This window comes from Nematostella vectensis, chromosome 12, assembly GCF_932526225.1.
Source record: "Nematostella vectensis chromosome 12, jaNemVect1.1, whole genome shotgun sequence".
Classification (NCBI taxonomy): domain Eukaryota; kingdom Metazoa; phylum Cnidaria; class Anthozoa; order Actiniaria; family Edwardsiidae; genus Nematostella; species Nematostella vectensis.
Window position 1 is genome coordinate 11998684 of NC_064045.1, and position 20420 is coordinate 12019103.

The following is a 20420-nucleotide window of genomic DNA, read 5'->3' on the forward strand; positions in this document are numbered from 1 at the left end:
ATAGCAAAGGGGGATTTTACTGGATATGTTCTCGGAAAAGCATTACATCAAAAGGGCCGAATTCCAGGCGAGGTTAACAGAACTGACTGGGGATGCACCATCCAAGAAGGACTGGGCCCTTTTACAACAGGTATAGAAATGTCCACCATTATCATCAAAACTATTATCACCATCATCATCAACATAACCATCACCAGCATCATTAAAACCATAACATGAATTCATCAACATCACTATAATCACCATCACCACTTTTGTCATTACCACCATCATTACCTCTATTGTCATCACCAACAACGCCATCACTATCACCACCATCATAAACATCAACATAGCCATCATCATCAACATAGCCATTATAATATTCACCATCATTATAAACAACATCAACATCATCACCACCATCATAATTAACATCATCACCACCTTCAAGCTCATCACAATCATTATTTTCTCATCTTGATTTTCAATATTATCTCCAGTTCTTCCACGATGGTCACATCATCGTTATTACCATCATCATCACCACCACCACCACCATAATCAAAATTGACATTACCATCACCATTTTCAACATCGTCATCATGATTATAATCGTCATCATTGAAATAGTCATCGTAGTCATCATCATCATTAATAGAACCATCATTATCGTTGTATTTTTTGAAAATATATTTGCTTGTTTCAGGATCTGTTGGAGAAATCTAAATCCAAAGCTCAACAATTCAGCTACTACTTGAAAGGGACATCAGTGGTGTTGAATGAGTTATAACGACGGCTTTATCGAATAAACATCCCATCATCAACTACCCTCTAGTCAGAAGCCACAACCCATCGTACATGGCTATTGCTAGAAAGGCAATGGTTGTAGTGAATACGTCGATCACTTCCGGTACCATCGCACTTCCGGTGCCAGGAGCCACAACCCATCACCGTCAATGGCCATTGCTTGAAACACACGAGTAAGAACGATTGCTCGTTGTAATGGAAGACACGATCACTTCCGGTACCATCACCTTTCCGGTGTCATGAGCCACAACCCATCACCGTCAATGGCCATTGCTTGAAACACACGAGTTAGAACGATTGCTCGTTGTAATGGAAGACACGATCACTACCGGTACCATCACACTTCCGGTGCCATGAGCCACAACCCATCACCGTCAATGGCTATTGCTTAAAACACACGAGTTAGAACGATTGCTCGTTGTAATGGAAGACACGATCACATTCGGTTCCAGGAGCCACAACCCATCACCGTCAATGGCTTTTGCTTGAAACACACGAGTTAGAACGATTGCTCGTTGTAATGGAAGACACGATCACTTCCGGTACCATCACACTTCCGGTGCCATGAGCCACAACCCATCACCGTCAATGGCGACGGCGAACCGATATCCTCTACGATACCGAATGAACTCGGATAGGCATTGATGACGTCACCATGTCATGAACTTGTCATGGTGGCGACAATTCCGTGTATTGAAAATTTTCGTGAGAAAAATTATAATAAAATCAAAACTCACTTGATAACTCTCGCGGAAGTATTTACTCTGGTATGAAACAGAGGGTCTGAAACATCCCTAATTCATGGCTGGAAATAAGTATTAGATGACTGGCTTATAATGCGTTGTAGCACGCGATAACGTCTAGATCAAACGGCGATAAGAGTTGATGAGAGTTTCAACTCTCATGTTCGTTTGACCGTGCACTCTTACGCACTGTCACCGACTCTCATTCACTTTGAACATGTTCAAATTGGAGCTGAGAGTCGATGAGAATTGTCAACGTTTGATGAGATTTGATTCGATCAGCTGTTTTCAAAAAAGTGAAATGAAGCGTGTAATTCCTAGTCTGCTTTGCAGCCCCTCTTAGGTCACGCTAGTAGCCGGCTCTCCGGAGTTTCGGGATTACTTCCAAGGAATCCCGGAACTTTGGAGAGCCGGCTAAGGTTACGCACGCCTTCCCCACAAGCGGGTACCGCTAGCCGAACCACATTCCTTTCCCATTATCAATCAATCAGAATCCTGTTCCACAATACTGAAATAATTCGCGCGCTATGCAAATTGCCTTAGTGTAAGTAAGCACTGCAGTGACAATATTCAGAAAGTGTCGCTTCTAAATTCAAGATTTCTTCTTTGAACAATCATCAAAAGTCGGCTATCAAAGCGATGTAAGAAGGAGCTCGACTTCGGTCGCTCGATTTTCCTATGAAACGGCAGGGGGCCTGGGGATAGTTACCTGCGCGGTTTCCATCTTTGTTGTGTTACACACCTTAGAAACCGGATTCCACTAAATTCATGCAATTGGATTAATAAGAATACAGGGCCAATGGGACTTCACACCTTGATTTCTATAGAACGACGCAATAAATACAATGGGAATGCAAAAGTTTGGATTTGGCCCTGAATTTTGTAGTCTGTTAATCAGCGGATACAGTGGTTTCTTTCTTAAAATGGGAATTTTTTAAGAGATCTGCAAAGGAGGATTTATACAAACATTAAGCTTACCGGAGAGACTACAGATACGTCATCGCTTAAATTCTATAGAACGACGAAAGAACCTGATCCCCAACACTACGATATGGTTTTTGTACCCGTTTGATTTGAATGAGTACCAGAATTTCACAAGAATGACGACTGGTAGTGGAGTTGTGTTGAGAAACAGGTGCTGGTAATTCGATCGTTGCTTGGCTTGTGTTCTTCAGCTAATTTCACAGTTCAACATTTCTGGTTGGATGGAAAAGGAGCACTCCTATGGTATGAGGTTTATCAGTATTTGGTACTTTGGATTTGCCTTGTCAGTTAGCATTCTTTTGATTGGTAAGTCTTTATTGAGTCCATGTGATCATTTATTCTGTTGTGATTAACACGCGGCATTACCTTTTTTGTAAACAAAAAAAATACTGTTCGTAGCCAATCAGCATATGCGATCATTTTATTTTTTCTTTGCCTTTTTTATAATTACATGCGTATAGAACAGGGCCGGGTTCCTAGAAAGCAGGTTAACGCTAACTAGGGATAAAAGGTCAATAAAGTCGTATTTATTCCTAGGTTAGTGCTAACCTGCTTTCTATGAACCGGCCCCAGATAGTTAAAGCTGTCAAGGAGTTCCCAAGAAACCATAAAGGCTTTTAAGTGAAGGGAACCCCGCTTAAGTTAGAATATCAAAATGATGTAACATCGTACCGTAAATGACCTAATAAACGCTCCCTATCTAGAAAACGCCTCTGATCTAATGAACGCCCCCCTTACCTTAAAAGTTTGTAATGAACGCCCCTCTCTAATAAACGCCCCCCTCTATTAAACGCCCCTCCCCTCCCCCGCTCCTTTCCCTGCCAGCTTAAAAACAAACGACATAGGACTTCCGGAAATATAGTAGCATCTTGAGTAGCATCTTGTTCAATCTCAAGTTCAAAATGAGGGTACCGCTCTCTAACGTTCCTGATCTCATTGCTTAGGATGTCAGCAATTTTATTTCGTTTTGTCTTCGCAGTGTAGCATCCAGGAATAAGGCCTACTTCTCGTTTCCGTTTACCGCATACTTGCACCGTTAAATCATTGCATTCGTCGCACGGTAAACGCTTGCTACGCAGGCTATAATTTAAAATGATCCTGGCTGAGACTAGAACCCCACTGCACTTGGGCAGGGCAGTAGCCAGCATGAGGCAAATGAGGAACTGCCCTCCTTTAGTGTTTCATAATTGAAAAATACGAGATAAAACACCTGCTTTTGTTGGATTTATTACCCAGTGGCTAGCTTTGCCTCGGTAAAATTTTGATTCTGGTTACAGGCCTGTTGGATTTGTTTTATTTTCATAGTTTGTAAAGAACGCCCCTATCTAATAAACGCCTCCTATCTAATGAACGCCCCCTCTCGGATCATCGAATTTAATAAACGCCCCGGACGTTTATTAGGTCATTTACGGTAATTATGAATTTCAGTGATGTTTGCTTAACACGAAATAAATATATCGCGCCGAAATTTTAAGGTGTCTTTTACGTCAAAATCTACCCTCCCCTTCTCAGGGTATTTGATAAACTTTACCTGCTAGGATTGTTTGAATGACGAATCCCGGTGTATGTCCCCTTATATACCATGGCTAACAACCAATCAGAAAGCGAGATTACGCGCAAGTGTTGTAGAATATAAAATGTCATTATTTTCGGTCGTAGAACTGTCATTCACCATTTGCATTCGTTATAGTAGCATCTAACTGAAAATTTCCCAGAAGACCCTGAGGACGAGAATGTGAAGTATGTTGTTTTCTTTCAGGGAGCTGGAAATGGTCGAGAAATTACCGCAGACCGCAGGTGTCGTGCGGGCTCAAGGGAGCATTTAGTGGAATTGTGCTGGTTATTGTTTACAACCATCCCCTGTATTCAAGCATCCCTCTTCTACGAAAACTCTATTCGCCTGCCTTTAAGCACATCATGTTTTGCGGCGAAAAGGGAACGAGTAATCGAACGGAGCAAAGCGTAGATTACCTCTACATCCGTAAAGGATTCTTCGCTTACGCCTGCCTCGCTAGAGCTTCGGAAAAATACGAAGACACCGTCGGGATTGACGGTTACTTATTGATCAGTGACGACGTGTTATTGAATTATTGGAATTTTGTCCCCTTTGATCGAAAGCGCATATGGGAAGGACCGAAAGTCCCCGTGACATTTAATGGTACCGGTGTTAAGAAGAAGTGGTATTTTTGGGATTCGAGTTGGGGCATTCAGAAATGTCAAAAATCTTATAACGAGATTATACACGAAGCTCGTCATAGAGAAGATTCCAACTCACTAACATTTGTAAAAACGCTAAAGAGCAACGGCGTAGGTCAAGCTAAATGCTTTAGAGGACGCTCCGATATATTTTACATTCCGCGGAAATTTTCAGCGCAATTTCAAAAGTTGGCGTATATTTTCTATAAACATGGAGTCTTTCTTGAGATCGCTGTGCCTACCATTTCGCGAATGTTAGATTTAGAGAGTAATTTTGTGTACATCCCTGGTGTGTATTTACCAGGAAGGGTAAACGACACAACTGTGTTGGGCAGTAATTATTTCTGGCAGGTGTACAACAAGTCGCTGCATTTTGTGCATCCGCTAAAGCTGAACTACGCAGACGGGGACATGAACAGGGCGTTGCTCAACACGTGGGTGATGGACCACATCGAGACTTTAACAAGATGTAGGAGTAAATACACAACAGAATAAAGAGAAATTCCCCTCAATACATTTGTGAATTTTTAGAATAATAATAATAACAACTCCTCCACCCATTGGTGGCAATTATGCAGACCTCCGGTTCCGGTTCTCCGAACTAGCTTGATCTATCACTACTCAACTTTTTGGGAAAAAGTAGATAAAATCCCTGGAATAAAGTAATTTCAAATAAGATGAGTAAGTACGCAGCTGCTTTGTCTCCTATTATCTTTGTTCTACAAAGGTCTCTATTCTTCTCGTTCTTTGTGTCGAGGTGCGGATATTGTCCATTTGCCCAATCAAATTGCAGCTTGTAAGAGCTGCGTACTGACCCAATAAGATAAGGTATATTTGTACCCGGCTTTCAAAAAAAATTATGCCTGCAGTGTTTTTGGTCAAATTCGAGCACCATCTGCCAAAGGCTGGGGGGGGGGGGGGGGGGCTGTGAGCTAATAGGTATCATATGGAAAAAGGATTTACGATGATGCTCCAATAGAATATGACCAACGTTTTGACGCCAAAGGAAGGTTAACTGTCCAACGAAGGCTTTTTTTTAAACACCCATTTTATATTACGTTTTTCAGCATCTTTTTATTCATAAAAAAAGGGGTTGAGGAATTTGTGCGACTGACGGCAGAGTTCCATAGAGATCGATAACGGGGCCAGGGCTAGGCTTTGACATTATAAATTTTTCTTTAAGCCCGGGGAACAAAGTATAATTGTCAAGCACAAAGTTAAGACTACTGTACACGGATTTATGAAAACCATCAAAGAGTACCATCCAGATGGATTTAATAAAATGCTTTAATAAAATTCTTCTTAATAAAACTTATTTATAATATTCTTGTTAAAAATTTGTACAATATGTATATATTAATAATAGGTATGATAGGAGTAAGGGTAAAATAATTATTTTATAGAAATGTTCTATGTGTTGTATTGTTCCTCCATTAAGGCCCGATTTATACGTCGTGCCGTGCAAAATCTAATTGTTTGGATTGGGTACATGAAATAGTCGACGTCTGAATAAATTCGGCACGGTGCTGTGCGCGGCTGCGCCAGTCGTGCTGCACGACAATAGCACGACACCGATTTAAGGGTCGAGCTTTTGTTGTTCCGCCCTAGTAAACACTTGATGCGGAGTTAGTGTGTTGGTAAAACGAAGCTCGTTAAAAATCTGTCTAAAATAGTCATTGTACATAACTTAAATAACCCGGCTAAATTTTATGACGCGAGCCTAATGTTTCAACATTATTAACGTTTAGCTCCCATAAAATTATATAGGCTCGTATTTAAAAAGCTTGCTTGACTGTATCTTTGAAATACATTAGGAATTTATGACTAGAAATTCACGTTATTATGCAAGTATCATCACTTTTCACCTTCTTCAATTTCCGTTTCCCATTCTTTGATTTTCCTTTCAAGCTTCGCATCTTCTTGGTCGAACGCACTCTCCCCTTCTTCTTCTCTTTCTCCTCAAAGTCCTCAACAATAAGCTTCACTAGACTATGAAAAGTTCTCTCCACTCGAAAGTTTAACATAGAAGAAATCTCCATGTATTCCCCTGTTAGCCACGACCTCTTACTCAATTCGGCGTGTGCTCGGGCAGCAGTAATAACCCTTTCTCGGCAGTCAATATCAAGCTTATTGGCGACGAGGTTTAATATTATCTTCTTCGCCTCGCTTCCCGCCTTCACTTTGATGGAATAAATCTCGTCAATTATCTCAAAAGCTTCCCTGAATGAGCTCTCGCTGTTTATCGCGAAGACGACTATGAACGCTTGGCAGGTATGAATGGCGAGTCTTCTCATAACAGGAAACGCATATGTCCCCGCAGTGTCCACAATGCATGTGCTGTAATAAACCCCGTCAATGTTTACCGAGTGAATGAAGTAGTCATCAACTGTTGGGACATGCTTTTCGGAGAATTTATGCCCAAAGAAAGTCTTTAGAAGTGAGGTCTTTCCTACGCCGCCAGCACCGAGAATAGAAATCTTGTAGTCAAAAGGAGGTAACCATGGATGCGGAAATGCCATTTTATGAAGCTCGTATAAAAAATTACGTGCGATTTGTGAGGCTTACTAGCTCGTTCTGGAGATCGGGCGTTTTTCAAATGATAACATTTTACTCCTCAAATTGAAATATAAATGTGAACATCTATTCTCTAGGGTATTGCATTGTTGTTAATTGCCAAAATCACGGAGGTATGGGCCAACATTTATGGCGCCTGCTTGTCGCCAGTTTGCGGTTCAAGTCGTTAAGATCAACTACGCCAGTTTACGCTTTATGTCGTTAAGATCAACTACGTCGTGCTCAACGTAAATTCATTTCATATAAACGTTTTATACCAAGTTTTGAAAAAAAAAATAATAAAAATTTACATCTCTATTTTTGGGGGGAGGGGTGGTGTTTTTTTGTCAAATTTTGACCTTCTCGAAATAGTGCTTCTAGAAATAGCAAAAAAAAAACTTTCATATCCAACTGAAATCATTAATACAACTTGAAACGAAGATTAAATATTGTCAAAAAGCTTCAGATTTTGCCACCCATTTTTTATTGATTAAAATAAATAACTTTCATTAAATCCAAGATGTCGGATCCAAGATGGCAGATGCTGATGTCACATAATTAGCTAGAATTCGCTGTTTTTTTTTTTTTTTTTTAACTAACATCTAAATTTAGCTAACTAAGAGTCCTGCTAGCCGGCTCGCTAGGTTTTTTTTTTTTTTTTTTGTGAAAATTACTGTTTATTCGGAGTTTCGGGATTTCGGTGGAAGGGGTAAAGGAGAGCCGGCAGCAACATCTAAGTTTTGCATTCCACCGCCCCTTTTTCACGTTTGACGTCATTTGTCAAATTGAACTATTCACAGCCACAGAATGGCCCACGTGCAACAAGCGGCCGATCAAAATAATTATTTCCCGTGAATTTAGAGAACCTCACACATTACAAATAGAACGTAATTACAAATGGAGAGAATTTAAACTCCACAGTAATTTCCGAACTAAAAAAACACTAGGATAGCCGGCTAGCAGGCTGACCTTCTAGGGACATCCTAGGCGTATCCAACACTCGCCACGTCGGAGATGCCAAAATTTTGCTTTGGTATTGTGCAACCAAGGCGTCCTGTAGGCCCTCTGTGATTGCAGCGAGCACCCCCCCCCCCCCCCCCCCCCCACACCCCCACCCCACCCCCCCCCCCCCCCCAAATAAGTTGTTGATGGGCTACCCGTGTTTTTTTATTTTCCCATAACCCGGGCGACTTCACTGCGCATGCGTCAATCACCAAACGGACCTCTGTTTTGTTTTGAGCTTCGCGTTTGCCGTGATTTCTTTCAAAATTTGGACACAATATCGTCCAAATACCTTCTCCTGTAGGCCATCTGTGCCCTTTACTAACATATGATTGCAGTGGGTACAAAACTGAAGCCAATCTGTCCAGTATAGCGTTTCTCTTTCGCCCATTCTGTAAGCTTTTCGAAGCAATGGCTTCGAACTCGCCAGGTAGGTCTAAAGTTAGTAGAGTTTTGGTTTTTTGTTATTAATGTTTATATCAAGTAATTAAAACTGTATCACAGTTTATCGTAAAGACAACCTTATGTAGTATACAAGTATTCCCCATTCGTTCAAGTATTCATTCTTTTGATTGAAATTAACGCAACTTTAACTCGAATGATTTTATTTCCTGTTTTTTTGTAAAATTCTTCCCTTCAAAATACAAGATTTTCGAACACCGACGCCGTGAGTTTCATGTGACTTTCATAGATATCCTGTTATATTCCTTTAATTTAAGTATTAGAATAGTAATCTAGAAAAGGACTCTGTCTTAGCCAAGTTTCCTTAATAGAAAGCTAAAAGGCTTGGTTCACAAATCAGGTTTCTGTCTTCGAAAGCATTTTGTTTTACAACAACTGAGATATATTTTTTTTTCGTTGAGATTATCTAGTTATAAAGAGGGTTGACCTAGTGACAGCCATCCACAAATTGCACCTTTTTTGTATGTTTGTGTTTTGCAAATTTTTGGCTCAGCCTTTTAATTCCACCAAACAGCAAACAAAATGTACCATTTAGGTTTTTAGAAACAGTGTTGGTGTAGATCCTTGTTTAATTATCAACAACGTCAACATTTTTAACTACCTCATTACACTAAATTTTCGCATCACTTTAATTTAGCAAATTTTGCGATTTTAAAAGATTCGCAAAAATAAAGTGACACGAAAATTAAGTGTCTCGAAAATTAGGATGCCCGAAAATTAAGTGAGTACACAAGAAGCCTTTGGGGGAATATTGGCCGTTTAATAAGCTTTATGGAAACACCTTGTCTTTTTAGTCACCTAATGTACATAGTATGGAAAAGGGTTGAGTTGGACTTGTATTTATAGATTTTTATGAAACTAAATTTAGGCCACTCATCTTTTTGTTACAAATTGTTTCAGTTTCTATGATTACAGCACATTTTAATTCCACTTGTTTTGCTTGATTTTACCATCCCAAAATCAAGAAAATAAAGTGATCTTGTTTTTTACGAAAATAGGGAAATCGCGAAAATAAAGTGTCACAAAAAATCGCCATCTCAAAATTATGAAATTTTGACGTCGCAAAAATTAAGTGTAATACGGTACTTAATGTCCTACAAATTCGGTAAAACATTTTGCCAAATTCTTCCCTCTAAGAGCTATAATAGCTAAATCCTACAGCTTTGTTTCTTGACCTGGAGAAGCTTTTTACTAATGAGGCTCAAGTTTGGTGTTGAACACAAACGGTTGCTATAGGAGGAATGTACCACGGTTAAGTCATCATTCCCACAAGACTTTGCCAAGTGCAGCCATCACATAACATGACATTACCATTACAAAGCACAGAAAAGATAGGATGAAGCCAAAAGCAATTTCTAAAAATATTTTTTTTAATCATTTCTGAGAACAGGGGATGAAATGAATTGAGAGTTTTCGTTATTTTCACGTGCACTCAAACAAGCGTTTGAGTTTTTTTATTTTCAATTGCATTATTTGTGGTTGTTGTGATAGAAAACGGATCCCTAGCAATTTGTTTTATTGCCTTGTTTGTGCAAAACATTTTTCTTAGCTAAGAAATGGTAAGGGACGATCTGCAGCTCTGCTTTCTCAATATTTATGAAGCTCTGCACTTGACAAAGTCTTGCGGGAATAACACACCTCGAATGACAACCTCCCTTTCATATTGCCTATGAGTTAAATGCTTTTTTATTTCAAAGGTATAAAAATATGGCTATTTGCATCTGTGCACTGGGGACTAAGAGTTCCTTGTTTCTAAGATGTAAAGCTGTCTGTCCTGTCTCCCATTGCTTGTAATTTTAATTAATCTACATAGGGGTTTAAAAGAAGCGATGTTAAGACTGTGGCCATAATACCATCTTCAGTGACAGTGCTTACACATTTTACTCATGTTTTAACTTGCGCGCCTGATTGTAACTGCATAGATGAGTCCTTATCTCTATATAAACTGATGAAGTACTTAGAAACTTCCTAATATGGGCTACACAAAAACAACATTTACATCAATATTTACCAATATTTAACTACTTTTTTTTATGGAACCAAGGCACTAGAATTTCCCGAGAAAGACTCAAGTTGGATTTCCGAGGAGGAGGGATAGAGAAGAAAAAAGTCACCTTAGCCGTAAGACAACAGGAGCCACAGAAGATAAACCACTTACCTTCAGTTCACATGTGAGTATGAACCCCCTTCAGCTATCAGGCCAACTTATTCAGAAGACAAAAGAGAAAAGAGACAAGCAATGAAGCAAGCCAGTCTGTGTAGTTAAGAAAGAAGACTTGCCAAGTTTTTAGAAAATGTCTTCCTCTTTCTCTATTGTCTTTTGGTTTACATTTCCAATTGGCAGTGACGCCCAGGCCCCTAATATGAGTGAATGGGACTTGTATGTGATTCTTCAATATATTCATTCCATTATTTTTTTTTTCTCACCAGGGAAAGACTCAAAGCACACAAAGCAGTTGGCAAACTCTCTTTTGGGCCAGACGAGGTAATCAACAGTCATCCACTTTGTTAATAAGAAGCCTTTTACAGCATAACATAATAACAGGACTTTCAATTTATGGAAACCTTTTAATCTGACAATTAATAATGGTAATACCATTAAAGTATGAAAGCACACAATGGCAAAGAGGACAAGATTACCAAAATAAGACCCAAATTCCAATGATATCAAACACACAAACCCCTATGTACACTGTTCCTCACTGATTGTCCAATATAAGTTTTATTGAATAAGAGAGACTTTTTTTCACCCTTTATTTGGCCTGTGCCAGTGTGGTGATAGAATGCATCCATTGTAACTCAGGTTCAACAGATTCTTTGTTTTTTGAAATTTGTGCAAAGAATTTCAAAGCACATTTAATGTGTACTTGGGGCAGTCAAGTTGGCAGGGCATCTCTCTGTAGTTGGGTAGTCCAGTTGGCATCTCTCTGTAGTTGGGTAGTCCAGTTGGCAGGGCATCTCTCTGTAGTTGGGTAGTCCAGTTGGCATCTCTCTGTAGTTGGGTAGTCCAGTTGGCAGGGCATCTCTCTGTAGTTGGGTAGTCCAGTTGGCAGGGCATCTATCTGTAGTTGGGTAGTCTAGTTGGCAGGGCATCTCTCTGTAGCTGGGTAGTCTAGTTGGCAGGGCATCTCTCTGTAGTTGGGTAGTCTAGTTGGCAGGGCATCTCTCTGTAGTTAGGTAGTCCAGTTGGCAGGGCATCTCTCTGTAGTTGGGTAGTCCAGTTGGCAGGGCATCTCTCTGTAGTTGGGCAGTCAAGTTGGCAGGGCATCTCTCTGTGCCTGGGTAGTCCAGTTGGCAGGGCATCTCTCTGTAGTTGGGTAGTCCAGTTGGCAGGGCATCTCTCTGTAGTTGGGCAGTCCAGTTGGCAGGGCATCTCTCTGTACTTGGGGCAGTCAAGTTGGCAGGGCATCTCTCTGTAGTTGGGTAGTCCAGTTGGCATCTCTCTGTAGTTGGGTAGTCCAGTTGGCAGGGCATCTCTCTGTAGTTGGGTAGTCCAGTTGGCAGGGCATCTCTCTGTAGTTGGGGCAGTCCAGTTGGCAGGGCATCTCTCTGTACTTGGGGCAGTCAAGTTGGCAGGGCATCTCTCTGTAGTTGGGTAGTCCAGTTGGCATCTCTCTGTAGTTGGGGCAGTCCAGTTGGCAGGGCATCTCTCTGTAGTTGGGGCAGTCCAGTTGGCAGGGCATCTCTGTGTACTTGGGGCAGTCAAGTTGGCAGGACATCTCTCTGTAGTTTGGTAGTCCAGTTGGCAGGGCATCTCTCTGTAGTTGGGTTGTCCAGTTGGCAGGGCATCTCTCTGTAGTTGGGTAGTCCAGTTGGCAGGGCATCTCTCTGTAGTTGGGTAGTCCAGTTGGCAGGGCATCTCTCTGTAGTTGGGTAGTCCAGTTGGCAGGGCATCTCTCTGTAGTTGGGTAGTCCAGTTGGCAGGGCATCTCTCTGTACTTGGGTAGTCCAGTTGGCAGGGCATCTCTCTGTAGTTGGGTAGTCCAGTTGGCAGGGCATCTCTCTGTACTTGGGTAGTCCAGTTGGCAGGGCATCTCTCTGTAGTTGGGTAGTCCAGTTGGCAGGGCATCTCTCTGTAGTTAGGTAGTCCAGTTGGCATCTCTCTGTAGTTGGGTTGTCCAGTTGGCAGGGCATCTCTCTGTAGTTGGGTAGTCCAGTTGGCAGGGCATCTCTCTGTAGTTGGGTAGTCCAGTTGGCAGGGCATCTCTCTGTAGTTGGGTAGTCCAGTTGGCAGGGCATCTCTCTGTAGTTGGGTAGTCCAGTTGGCAGGGCATCTCTCTGTAGTTGGGTAGTCCAGTTGGCAGGGCATCTCTCTGTACTTGGGTAGTCCAGTTGGCAGGGCATCTCTCTGTACTTGGGTAGTCCAGTTGGCAGGGCATCTCTCTGTACTTGGGTAATCTAGTTGGCAGGGCATCCCTCTGTAGCTGGGTAGTCTAGCTGGCAGGGCATCTCTCTGTAGTTGGGTAGTCCAGTTGGCAGGGCATCCCGTTGTAGTTGGGTAGTCCAGTTGGCAGGGCATCTCTCTGTAGTGCCCATGCCTCTTACGATTGGGTTTTGGGTTTGATTCACAGTTCCGATTTGATTTTAGTTGTAGTTGTTTCTTGCCTCTGATCTGAGGGTTTTTCTCACTGCTCTCCTGTATTCCTCCCTCACCCAAATAAAATGTTTATTAATATATTAGCTGTGTTCTGGGGAACCATATTGCAGCTGTCTGAATTGCATACCTGTCAACGTCTGAGAATCTCAAGGCTTGAGAATTTTTTGGGGGGGTGGGGGTGGGGTATATTCATTTTGGGGGGGGGGGGTGGGTAAACCTCACAGGCGTTTGCCGTATAGAAAGCTCTCTTGTGAACAAATCCACTAATCTCACGAGGGTGTTAGATAAATTGCGTTGCTTAAGGGAATTATTATTTTAAATACTTTAATAGAAAATAGGCAAAATGACGTTTTTCTATAGAATAATTTCTCGGAAGCGTTAAAAAGGCTAAAAAGCGGGAGATTTTGTGCTAAACGCGGGAGAGCGGGAGAAGGGGTTCAAAATCTTGAGACTCCCGCCTAATGCGGGAGAGTTGACAGGTATGGAATTGTCTTATACGCCTTTGACTCAACCATGTTGCATCACTCCTTATTCAACATTCCAGCTGCAAGGAAATGATCAGCTTCCCCAATATATTTCTTCAAAACAACACTATTAAATCCTGTGCCCTCACTTAACTTCTTCTTGCATCCTTTTTTGTTAATGGCATGCTGCAACATCATTTGTGTATCACTACTATTAGAGCCTGAATTAAAAAAGGTATAGCGTGTACTAAGAGAAGAGCTTTAAATGTATCCATTCTATTTAAGTGATATGTTTGTTTTTTTAGATGTACGAGTACTCTTCTAGTGACCTAGTTGACTGTGGTGAGATTGGGCGTGGTGCTTACGGCACAGTTAACAAGATGCTACACCCCAACAGCAATACGTATATGGCAGTCAAGGTAATTACAAGAGGGCATTGTCAGCCTTTGGAGGATGGGGACAATGGTTTTTGTGCTACAAGGCAAACAATTGAGTTCCCAATGGGCCTCTTAGGGCCAGGTTTTAGTACATGTGCAGGTTTGATGGCCACGTGAAGAGCCCTTTTACAATATGACTCACAAAAACAACCAGTAAGATGGGCTTGATTTTTGGATTGTTACAATAGCTGAACTTGACAGCATTTGAGGTTACCATGGGTAAGGTAGTATGAGGAAGGATGTGAAGTTCGAATCCTGGAAAAACAGTCAAAGGCTGACTATTTGTTTTCTGAAAGTAACAATTCACCCAAAAGCTAATAACCATTTCCAGTTACACAATATCCACATACTCTTTTGCATTTCCAAGTCACGACTAGTTAGGGAAATATATGTTTTGTTAATTCAGCTTACAAATAGACAATATCAATCAATGAGAGTCTTTTAATCAACAACAGTTTGTGGAAATAGGTTCTTGTGACATTTTTATTTGGAGAAAGAATTTGAAAAAACTACATGAAATTCTTTTTTGGGGGGTCAACAAGACATTGTTTTCTATAATCTGAGATAGTTTGGAACTCTGGTCTTGCTTTTTAGAATATCTCAACAATTAATACACGCCCATGCCTAGCTTCATCCTTGCAAAATATCAACTTTGAGATTCAAGCATCCATTTCTTTTGGCTAATTTGGGGAAGCTACCTTGTATACTGAACTGATAAGGGGCTTTTTTGACTAATGCATGTTGTTAGTTTAATTATAGCTGATTGTCTGTTATATCTCTGCAGAGAATTCGCTCAACAGTTGACCAGAAAGATCAGAAGCAATTATTAATGGACCTGGATGTTGTTATGAGAAGTAGTAACTGCCCATTTATTGTCAGATTTTATGGTGCACTTTTTACTGAGGTAATTTTGCACCTGTTGTGATCTGTAACTAACAGTATCTAGTAGTTTATGATTTTTCAAGTTTAAATTTTTTGAGCTACTGTATATAAACCACAGTTTAAATTTTAGAGCTGTATCAACCTAATGAAACAAACATTTTTCCCAGTTTTTGGACCAGAGAATTGATACTTTTCTACAGCCTAAAAAGTATCTTTTGTTTCACAACTAAACTGGCTCTGGAGTTATATAACCTGTGATGTCTTTTCTTTGTGCAGGGTGATGCATGGATCTGCATGGAACTGATGGAAATTTCATTTGACAAATGCTACAAGTTGGTGTATGGTTCTATAGAACAGATTATTCCAGAAGAAATTCTTAGCAAAGTGGCTTATGCGGTAGGTACATATTTGTGGAATATATTTATATCCATATTGTACCTGCAATTATACATTTACCCCCCTGGGCCACAAAATATAAAAATCAAGAAACTATAATATGAATAATTCGCCAATACAGTAGCGTGCGTGTCGGAAATTGTTTATTGGCTTTGAGATAGTGAACTATCGAAAGGCAGATTCTTGTATACCCAGTAAAGAAGGCCAAAATTCAGAGAGATTCAAGCAGGTGCATGTCTAGAAGAAAAAACACAGGATGGGGTCCAAAGCAATAATTCAAATGACATCCTTAGCCACTAGTCACTAGATCCATTTTAAAACATTTTCTTCCAAACACACACACACAAAATTAATTACCTGGTGATGGAGGTGTCAAGCAGAGTCAAATTGATTCAGTGTTAAGCTTCTTATAAAATATTTTATCTTGACACTAGAACCTTTCCTTTAAACATTCTCCTGGTCCAAGAAAAATATTTTTACTAGTGTTGGCTTGCCATTGATTTCAGGTTGTCAAAGCCCTGGATTACTTAAAAAGAGAGCTTAACATTATTCATAGAGGTAAGTTATAAGTGGTAAGTTATAAGTGGTTAGTCATAAGCATACTTCATATGGCACAACAATTTCCCAGGGACAGGGGGAGTCTCCAGAAAGTAGACAGGGGTGATCGTTAGAGTTTAAGATAACTTCTACCGCACCTAATTTGCTATCTCTTAGAAGTAAGGAGTTCTGTTGGCCACACCCAAAGTGCTACTTTAGAATTAAAATTGATTTTGCTGAAAACCAACCCAAATATTTTTATTTTGCCAATTTCAGTAAACTTGAACTTTAATTGTACAATAAGTATAGTGACATACCCTCTTTTGTAAAGTAGTATCATTTCATTTTCAATAAAAAACAATATCAAATGGTCATTGATCACTCTTTCAAACTAATGTCTTTGTTTTGCAGATGTGAAGCCGTCAAACATTCTTCTTGATCGAAATGGTGCCATCAAGTTGTGTGACTTTGGGATCAGTGGGCATCTTGTTGATTCCATAGCTAAGACTCGGGATGCAGGATGCAAACCTTATATGGCTGTAAGTACGGTCAACTTGGAAAAATGCCTCATCGAATTTGCCTTTTTTAATCTAAGTCACTCCTTTTACTGTACCATTGAGGTTTTGAATGGCACATGTGAAAGGCCCATCAAATGCCCTATCAACTTTGCCTTTTTTAATCTAAGTCCCTCCTTTTACTGTACCATTGAGGTTTTGAATGGCACATGTGAAAGGCCCATCAAATGCCCTATCAACTTTGCCTTTTTTAATCTAAGTCACTCCTTTTACTGTACCATTGAGGTTTTGAATGGCACATGTGAAAGGCCCATCAAATGCCCTATCAACTTTGCCTTTTTTAATCTAAGTCACTCCTTTTACTGTACCATTGAGGTTTTGAATGGCACATGTGAAAGGCCCATCAAATGCCCTATCAACTTTGCCTTTTTCAATCTAAGTCACTCCTTTTTACTGTATCATTAAGGTTTTGAATGGCACATGTGAAAGGTCCATCAAATGCCCTATCAACTTTGCCTTTTTCAATCTAAGTCACTCCTTTTTACTGTACCATTGAGGTTTTGAATGGCACTTGGTGCTGTCACTTTAATATAGAGCAAATGAGAAAAGGATTTTTTTCCCCAATAGCCTGAAAGAATAGACCCATCGTCATGCCGGCAAGGTTATGACATCCGCTCAGATGTGTGGAGTTTTGGGATAACAATGGTGAGTGTCTCTGAAAGAGGTTTGTGTTGCCTGTCAATCTTGTTGGTTTGTGTGTGTTTATAAATCCTTATGCCCTGTTAAAGTGTGACCTTAACAGCGCAACCAGTAAAACCGTGAACACCTAAAATATGTGTGGAATGTTTATTGTCTTCTGACGAATCAGACCCGAAAATTCAGACACTGAGACTTGTTGAGTCATGTTTCTAGTTGATTTTTTGAATGATTGGTCGAAACAAGCATTCCATACATGTTTCCGGTGTTCACGATTTTCTTGGTCGCGCTGTAAAACAGTGAACACCAAACATGTGCAAGTATGTTAATTTTCTGAGAAATCACCAGAAAATACTGATGCTGAAACACATTGCTATTGACGTTTACAACTCCGAGATTTTGGCTTATACAGTGAATTTTTTTTCTCACCCTAGCATTATTTATGAACCCCGGGACTACTGGTACAAAATTCAATGACACAAGACCCATGTAAAACCAGCTTATTTTAACCATTTTTCACCTTTAGCAGTGTTATTGTTCTTATTATTTAACAATAGATCTCATCTCTAATCTTTAAGCGTTTTTTTGTGAAATGTTGTCAATAAAAATGCCTTAGAACTTAAAACATGCCTTGTGGTTGTCAAATTCACGTGTAATACACGATTTGACTTTCTCGTTTTAAAATACGGCTAGCGGCCAGGGAAAATAGTTTAGCTCGAATGTTTTGCCACATATCGAATGTAAGTGTACCCTGGCATAGGTCTGCGAGATAAAAATATTTTGTTTGTTGTTTTTTCTTTCGAATTTCGACGGTATTTGAGTGCTACCGAAAATGGCACCTCCAACCTTGTTTCTTTCCTTAGTAGGGGGAGAGAAGTCATAAATTCCGTTAAGAAAACCCCCCAAATCATGTATAACACGTGGATTTGACAACAACAAGGCATCTTCTTAGTTTTAAGGCAATTTTATTGACAAAATTTCATACAAAAAAACGCTTTACTCGTCCCCTCTCAGATCAGCCGAATTCCGAGCTACGAACAAGCAACCATTGCCTGGGCTACCTGTGCTTGCACTTGATCTTCCATTCACATCTTGTGTTCAAAACAGATTCTAATAATAGATGCTTCAAAGTGGGTCATAAACGAAAAAGTGTGCAACAAGACAAAGTCGAGTTACGTGACTGTTGTTTATGAATCCCTGTGTCATATGTGCATCTATTAAAGGACAGATGCACAAAAAAAATGATATCTGCTTGTTATGTGCAACAATTAAATTGTTTATTTACAATATAATCTAGTTTCGGGGAGTTTTGTCTAGTAACACATTGACCAATAGAAGCATGCATTTGTGCTACACAGATAGAGTTGTCTACTGGTGTCTTTCCGTACCCCAAGTGGAATAGCGTGTTTGACCAGTTATCACAAGTTGTCGATGGGGACCCCCCACAGCTGTCCAACACCCCTGAGACGATGAGGTCACCTGAGCTATTAAATTTCGTCAATATCTGGTAAGTTCATTTAATATTTAGTTTCTTGCTTTGATGCTTCCAATATTGTTTATTTTGGTTATATCAGTTACCTTTTTATCCCATGGAGAGTGCATAATAGTCAGTAAAACTTTTAGAAAATCGATTCTAATATAATTTGGAGCATTTGCATTCACAATCAAAATTAGACACAAGATTTTATACCTGTACGAGTCATTTTATGACTTACGTTTATTTTTTTACTCTAAATGTATTATTTTTTTGTTAGTTCTACAAAGGCCTTTGTAGAACTAACATTTCCCGCCCATTTCCAATATCAAACTGAGCTTTGATCTGAAACAGTTTGTAGTATGACCAGCCCTAGCACGATAGTTATAATCATGTGTTTGTTTAATTGACAGCTTATCTAAAGAAGTTGAAAAGAGGCCCAAGTATAACGAGCTATTGGTAAGGATGGTACTCTTAAATTGTGTTTTCTCTCTCTCCCCCTCTCCCCCTCTCCCCCTCTCCCCCTCTCCCCCTCTCCCCCTCTCCCCCTCTCCCCCTCTCCCCCTCTCCCCCTCTCCCCCTCTCCCCCTCTCCCCCTCTCCCCCTCTCCCCCCTCTCCCCCTCTCCCCCTCTCCCCCTCTCCCCCTCTCCCCCTCTCCCCCTCTCCCCCTCTCCCCCTCTCCCCCTCTCCCCCTCTCCCCCTCTCCCCCTCTCCCCCTCTCCCCCTCTCCCCCTCTCCCCCTCTCCCCCTCTCCCCCTCTCCCACTCTCCCCCCTCTCCCCCTCTTTCCCTTTCTCCCTCTCTCCCTCTTTCCCTTTCTCCCTCTCTCTCTCTCTCTCTCTCTCTCTCTCTCTCTCTCTCTCTCTCTCTCTCTCTCTCTTTCTCCCTCTCCCCCTCTCTTTGTATCATTGATCTAAAAAAAAAAACTAATTCCTTTTCTTTTTGTCCAGAACCACCAATTTATCCAGCTTTACCAAGAGCGCCCCGTAGACGTAGGGGCGTGGCTGCAGGAGGTTCTGGCGCTGGCGCCCGAAGACCCAGACTTCACAGAGCACTACCAACAGTAGCTCAAATATCTGTATAAGCTATCCGTCCAAATGTGGACAAGCTTAGACATTCGCCTAGAGCTGAGATGGTTCTATGGAGGTCTAGGGGCATGTGGCCTGCCCGACTGCTGTGCCCCACGAAAGGACATGATTGGTCAATAGGCGACTTGCACTTAGAAGTCACGAAAAAATAAAAGCTTTCAATAAAAATAAGAAACTTTCTGGCTTATTCGTTAGCGCTGAATTATTTGTTTTTGTTGTTATTTTGCCGGTGCGCACTCAAGTTGCCACCCAAAACGTGATTTCTTCATGCTATTCGCCTATTTTCATAAACTCCATCTTGATACATTTGGGCAAACGTGAAATGGTGCGGATGGGAGAAGAGAGGAGACTGTGTTTCTCTAAGTATCAGTCGACGCTTGAAATCCTTGATGTGTGCGAATCAAAATGCCCCTCGCTGCCATATCAGCACCCTTTCCCGTGTTTTTCAAGAAAAAAAACCCGTAATAAAACTATAGACATTAAAAAAAAAACACCAAAGCTTGTGACGTGAAATAAGCCACAATAACAATGAACCATTATTTTGAAGGATTGTTATTGTCTTTTACATAAGTAAATACCTTCTTTCCTACAAAAGATGGCTTTTT

At 40.7% G+C, this 20420-nt stretch overlaps 4 protein-coding genes and 1 long non-coding RNA gene across 6 annotated transcripts in view; 3 read left to right on the forward strand and 2 right to left on the reverse strand.

Annotated features, from left to right (window-relative positions):
• The window catches only part of LOC116603954 (DNA-directed RNA polymerase III subunit RPC5-like), a 26754-nt gene extending 25224 nt beyond the window's left edge, over positions 1 to 1530 (forward strand). Inside the window, exons 22-23 of the mRNA XM_048719723.1 lie at positions 5 to 130; positions 689 to 1530. Of these exons, the coding sequence (XP_048575680.1) occupies positions 5 to 130; positions 689 to 772 (210 nt within the window). The 3' untranslated portion in view covers positions 773 to 1530. The remainder of the gene's footprint in view (positions 1 to 4; positions 131 to 688) is intronic.
• LOC125557302 lies at positions 476 to 2292 on the reverse strand. The gene is made up of 2 exons (XR_007305218.1): positions 2242 to 2292; positions 476 to 1594 (listed from the first exon to the last, which is right to left on the reverse strand). It is a non-coding gene; the product is annotated as an uncharacterized LOC125557302 (long non-coding RNA).
• Positions 2272 to 5224, forward strand: LOC116603965 (probable glycosyltransferase STELLO2). Of its 2 annotated transcripts, none has more exons than XM_032365675.2 (2): positions 2272 to 2759; positions 4276 to 5224. In XM_032365675.2, the coding sequence occupies exons 1-2, from the start codon at positions 2738 to 2740 to the stop codon at positions 5205 to 5207; spliced, it is 954 nt and encodes a 317-aa protein (XP_032221566.2). In that variant the 5' UTR covers positions 2272 to 2737; the 3' UTR covers positions 5208 to 5224. The 2 variants fall into 2 exon arrangements, with proteins under 2 accessions (XP_032221566.2, XP_032221565.2); XM_032365674.2 differs by having other exon boundaries at positions 2276 to 2822.
• A 757-nt stretch (positions 5225 to 5981) lies between these two features.
• LOC5520534 (GTP-binding protein Di-Ras2) lies at positions 5982 to 7325 on the reverse strand. The gene has a single exon (XM_032365677.2). It carries the CDS (start codon positions 7229 to 7231, stop codon positions 6545 to 6547), a length of 687 nt encoding a protein of 228 aa, XP_032221568.2. The 5' UTR covers positions 7232 to 7325; the 3' UTR covers positions 5982 to 6544.
• Positions 7326 to 8457: 1132 nt separating this feature from the next.
• Positions 8458 to 20306, forward strand: LOC5520533 (dual specificity mitogen-activated protein kinase kinase 4). Its single transcript, XM_048719766.1, has 12 exons — positions 8458 to 8697; positions 10774 to 10900; positions 11160 to 11214; positions 14096 to 14209; positions 15012 to 15131; positions 15386 to 15505; positions 16012 to 16063; positions 16454 to 16581; positions 17185 to 17262; positions 18612 to 18760; positions 19141 to 19186; positions 19678 to 20306. The coding sequence occupies exons 1-12, from the start codon at positions 8679 to 8681 to the stop codon at positions 19792 to 19794; spliced, it is 1125 nt and encodes a 374-aa protein (XP_048575723.1). The 5' UTR covers positions 8458 to 8678; the 3' UTR covers positions 19795 to 20306.
• Positions 20307 to 20420: the final 114 nt, after the last annotated feature.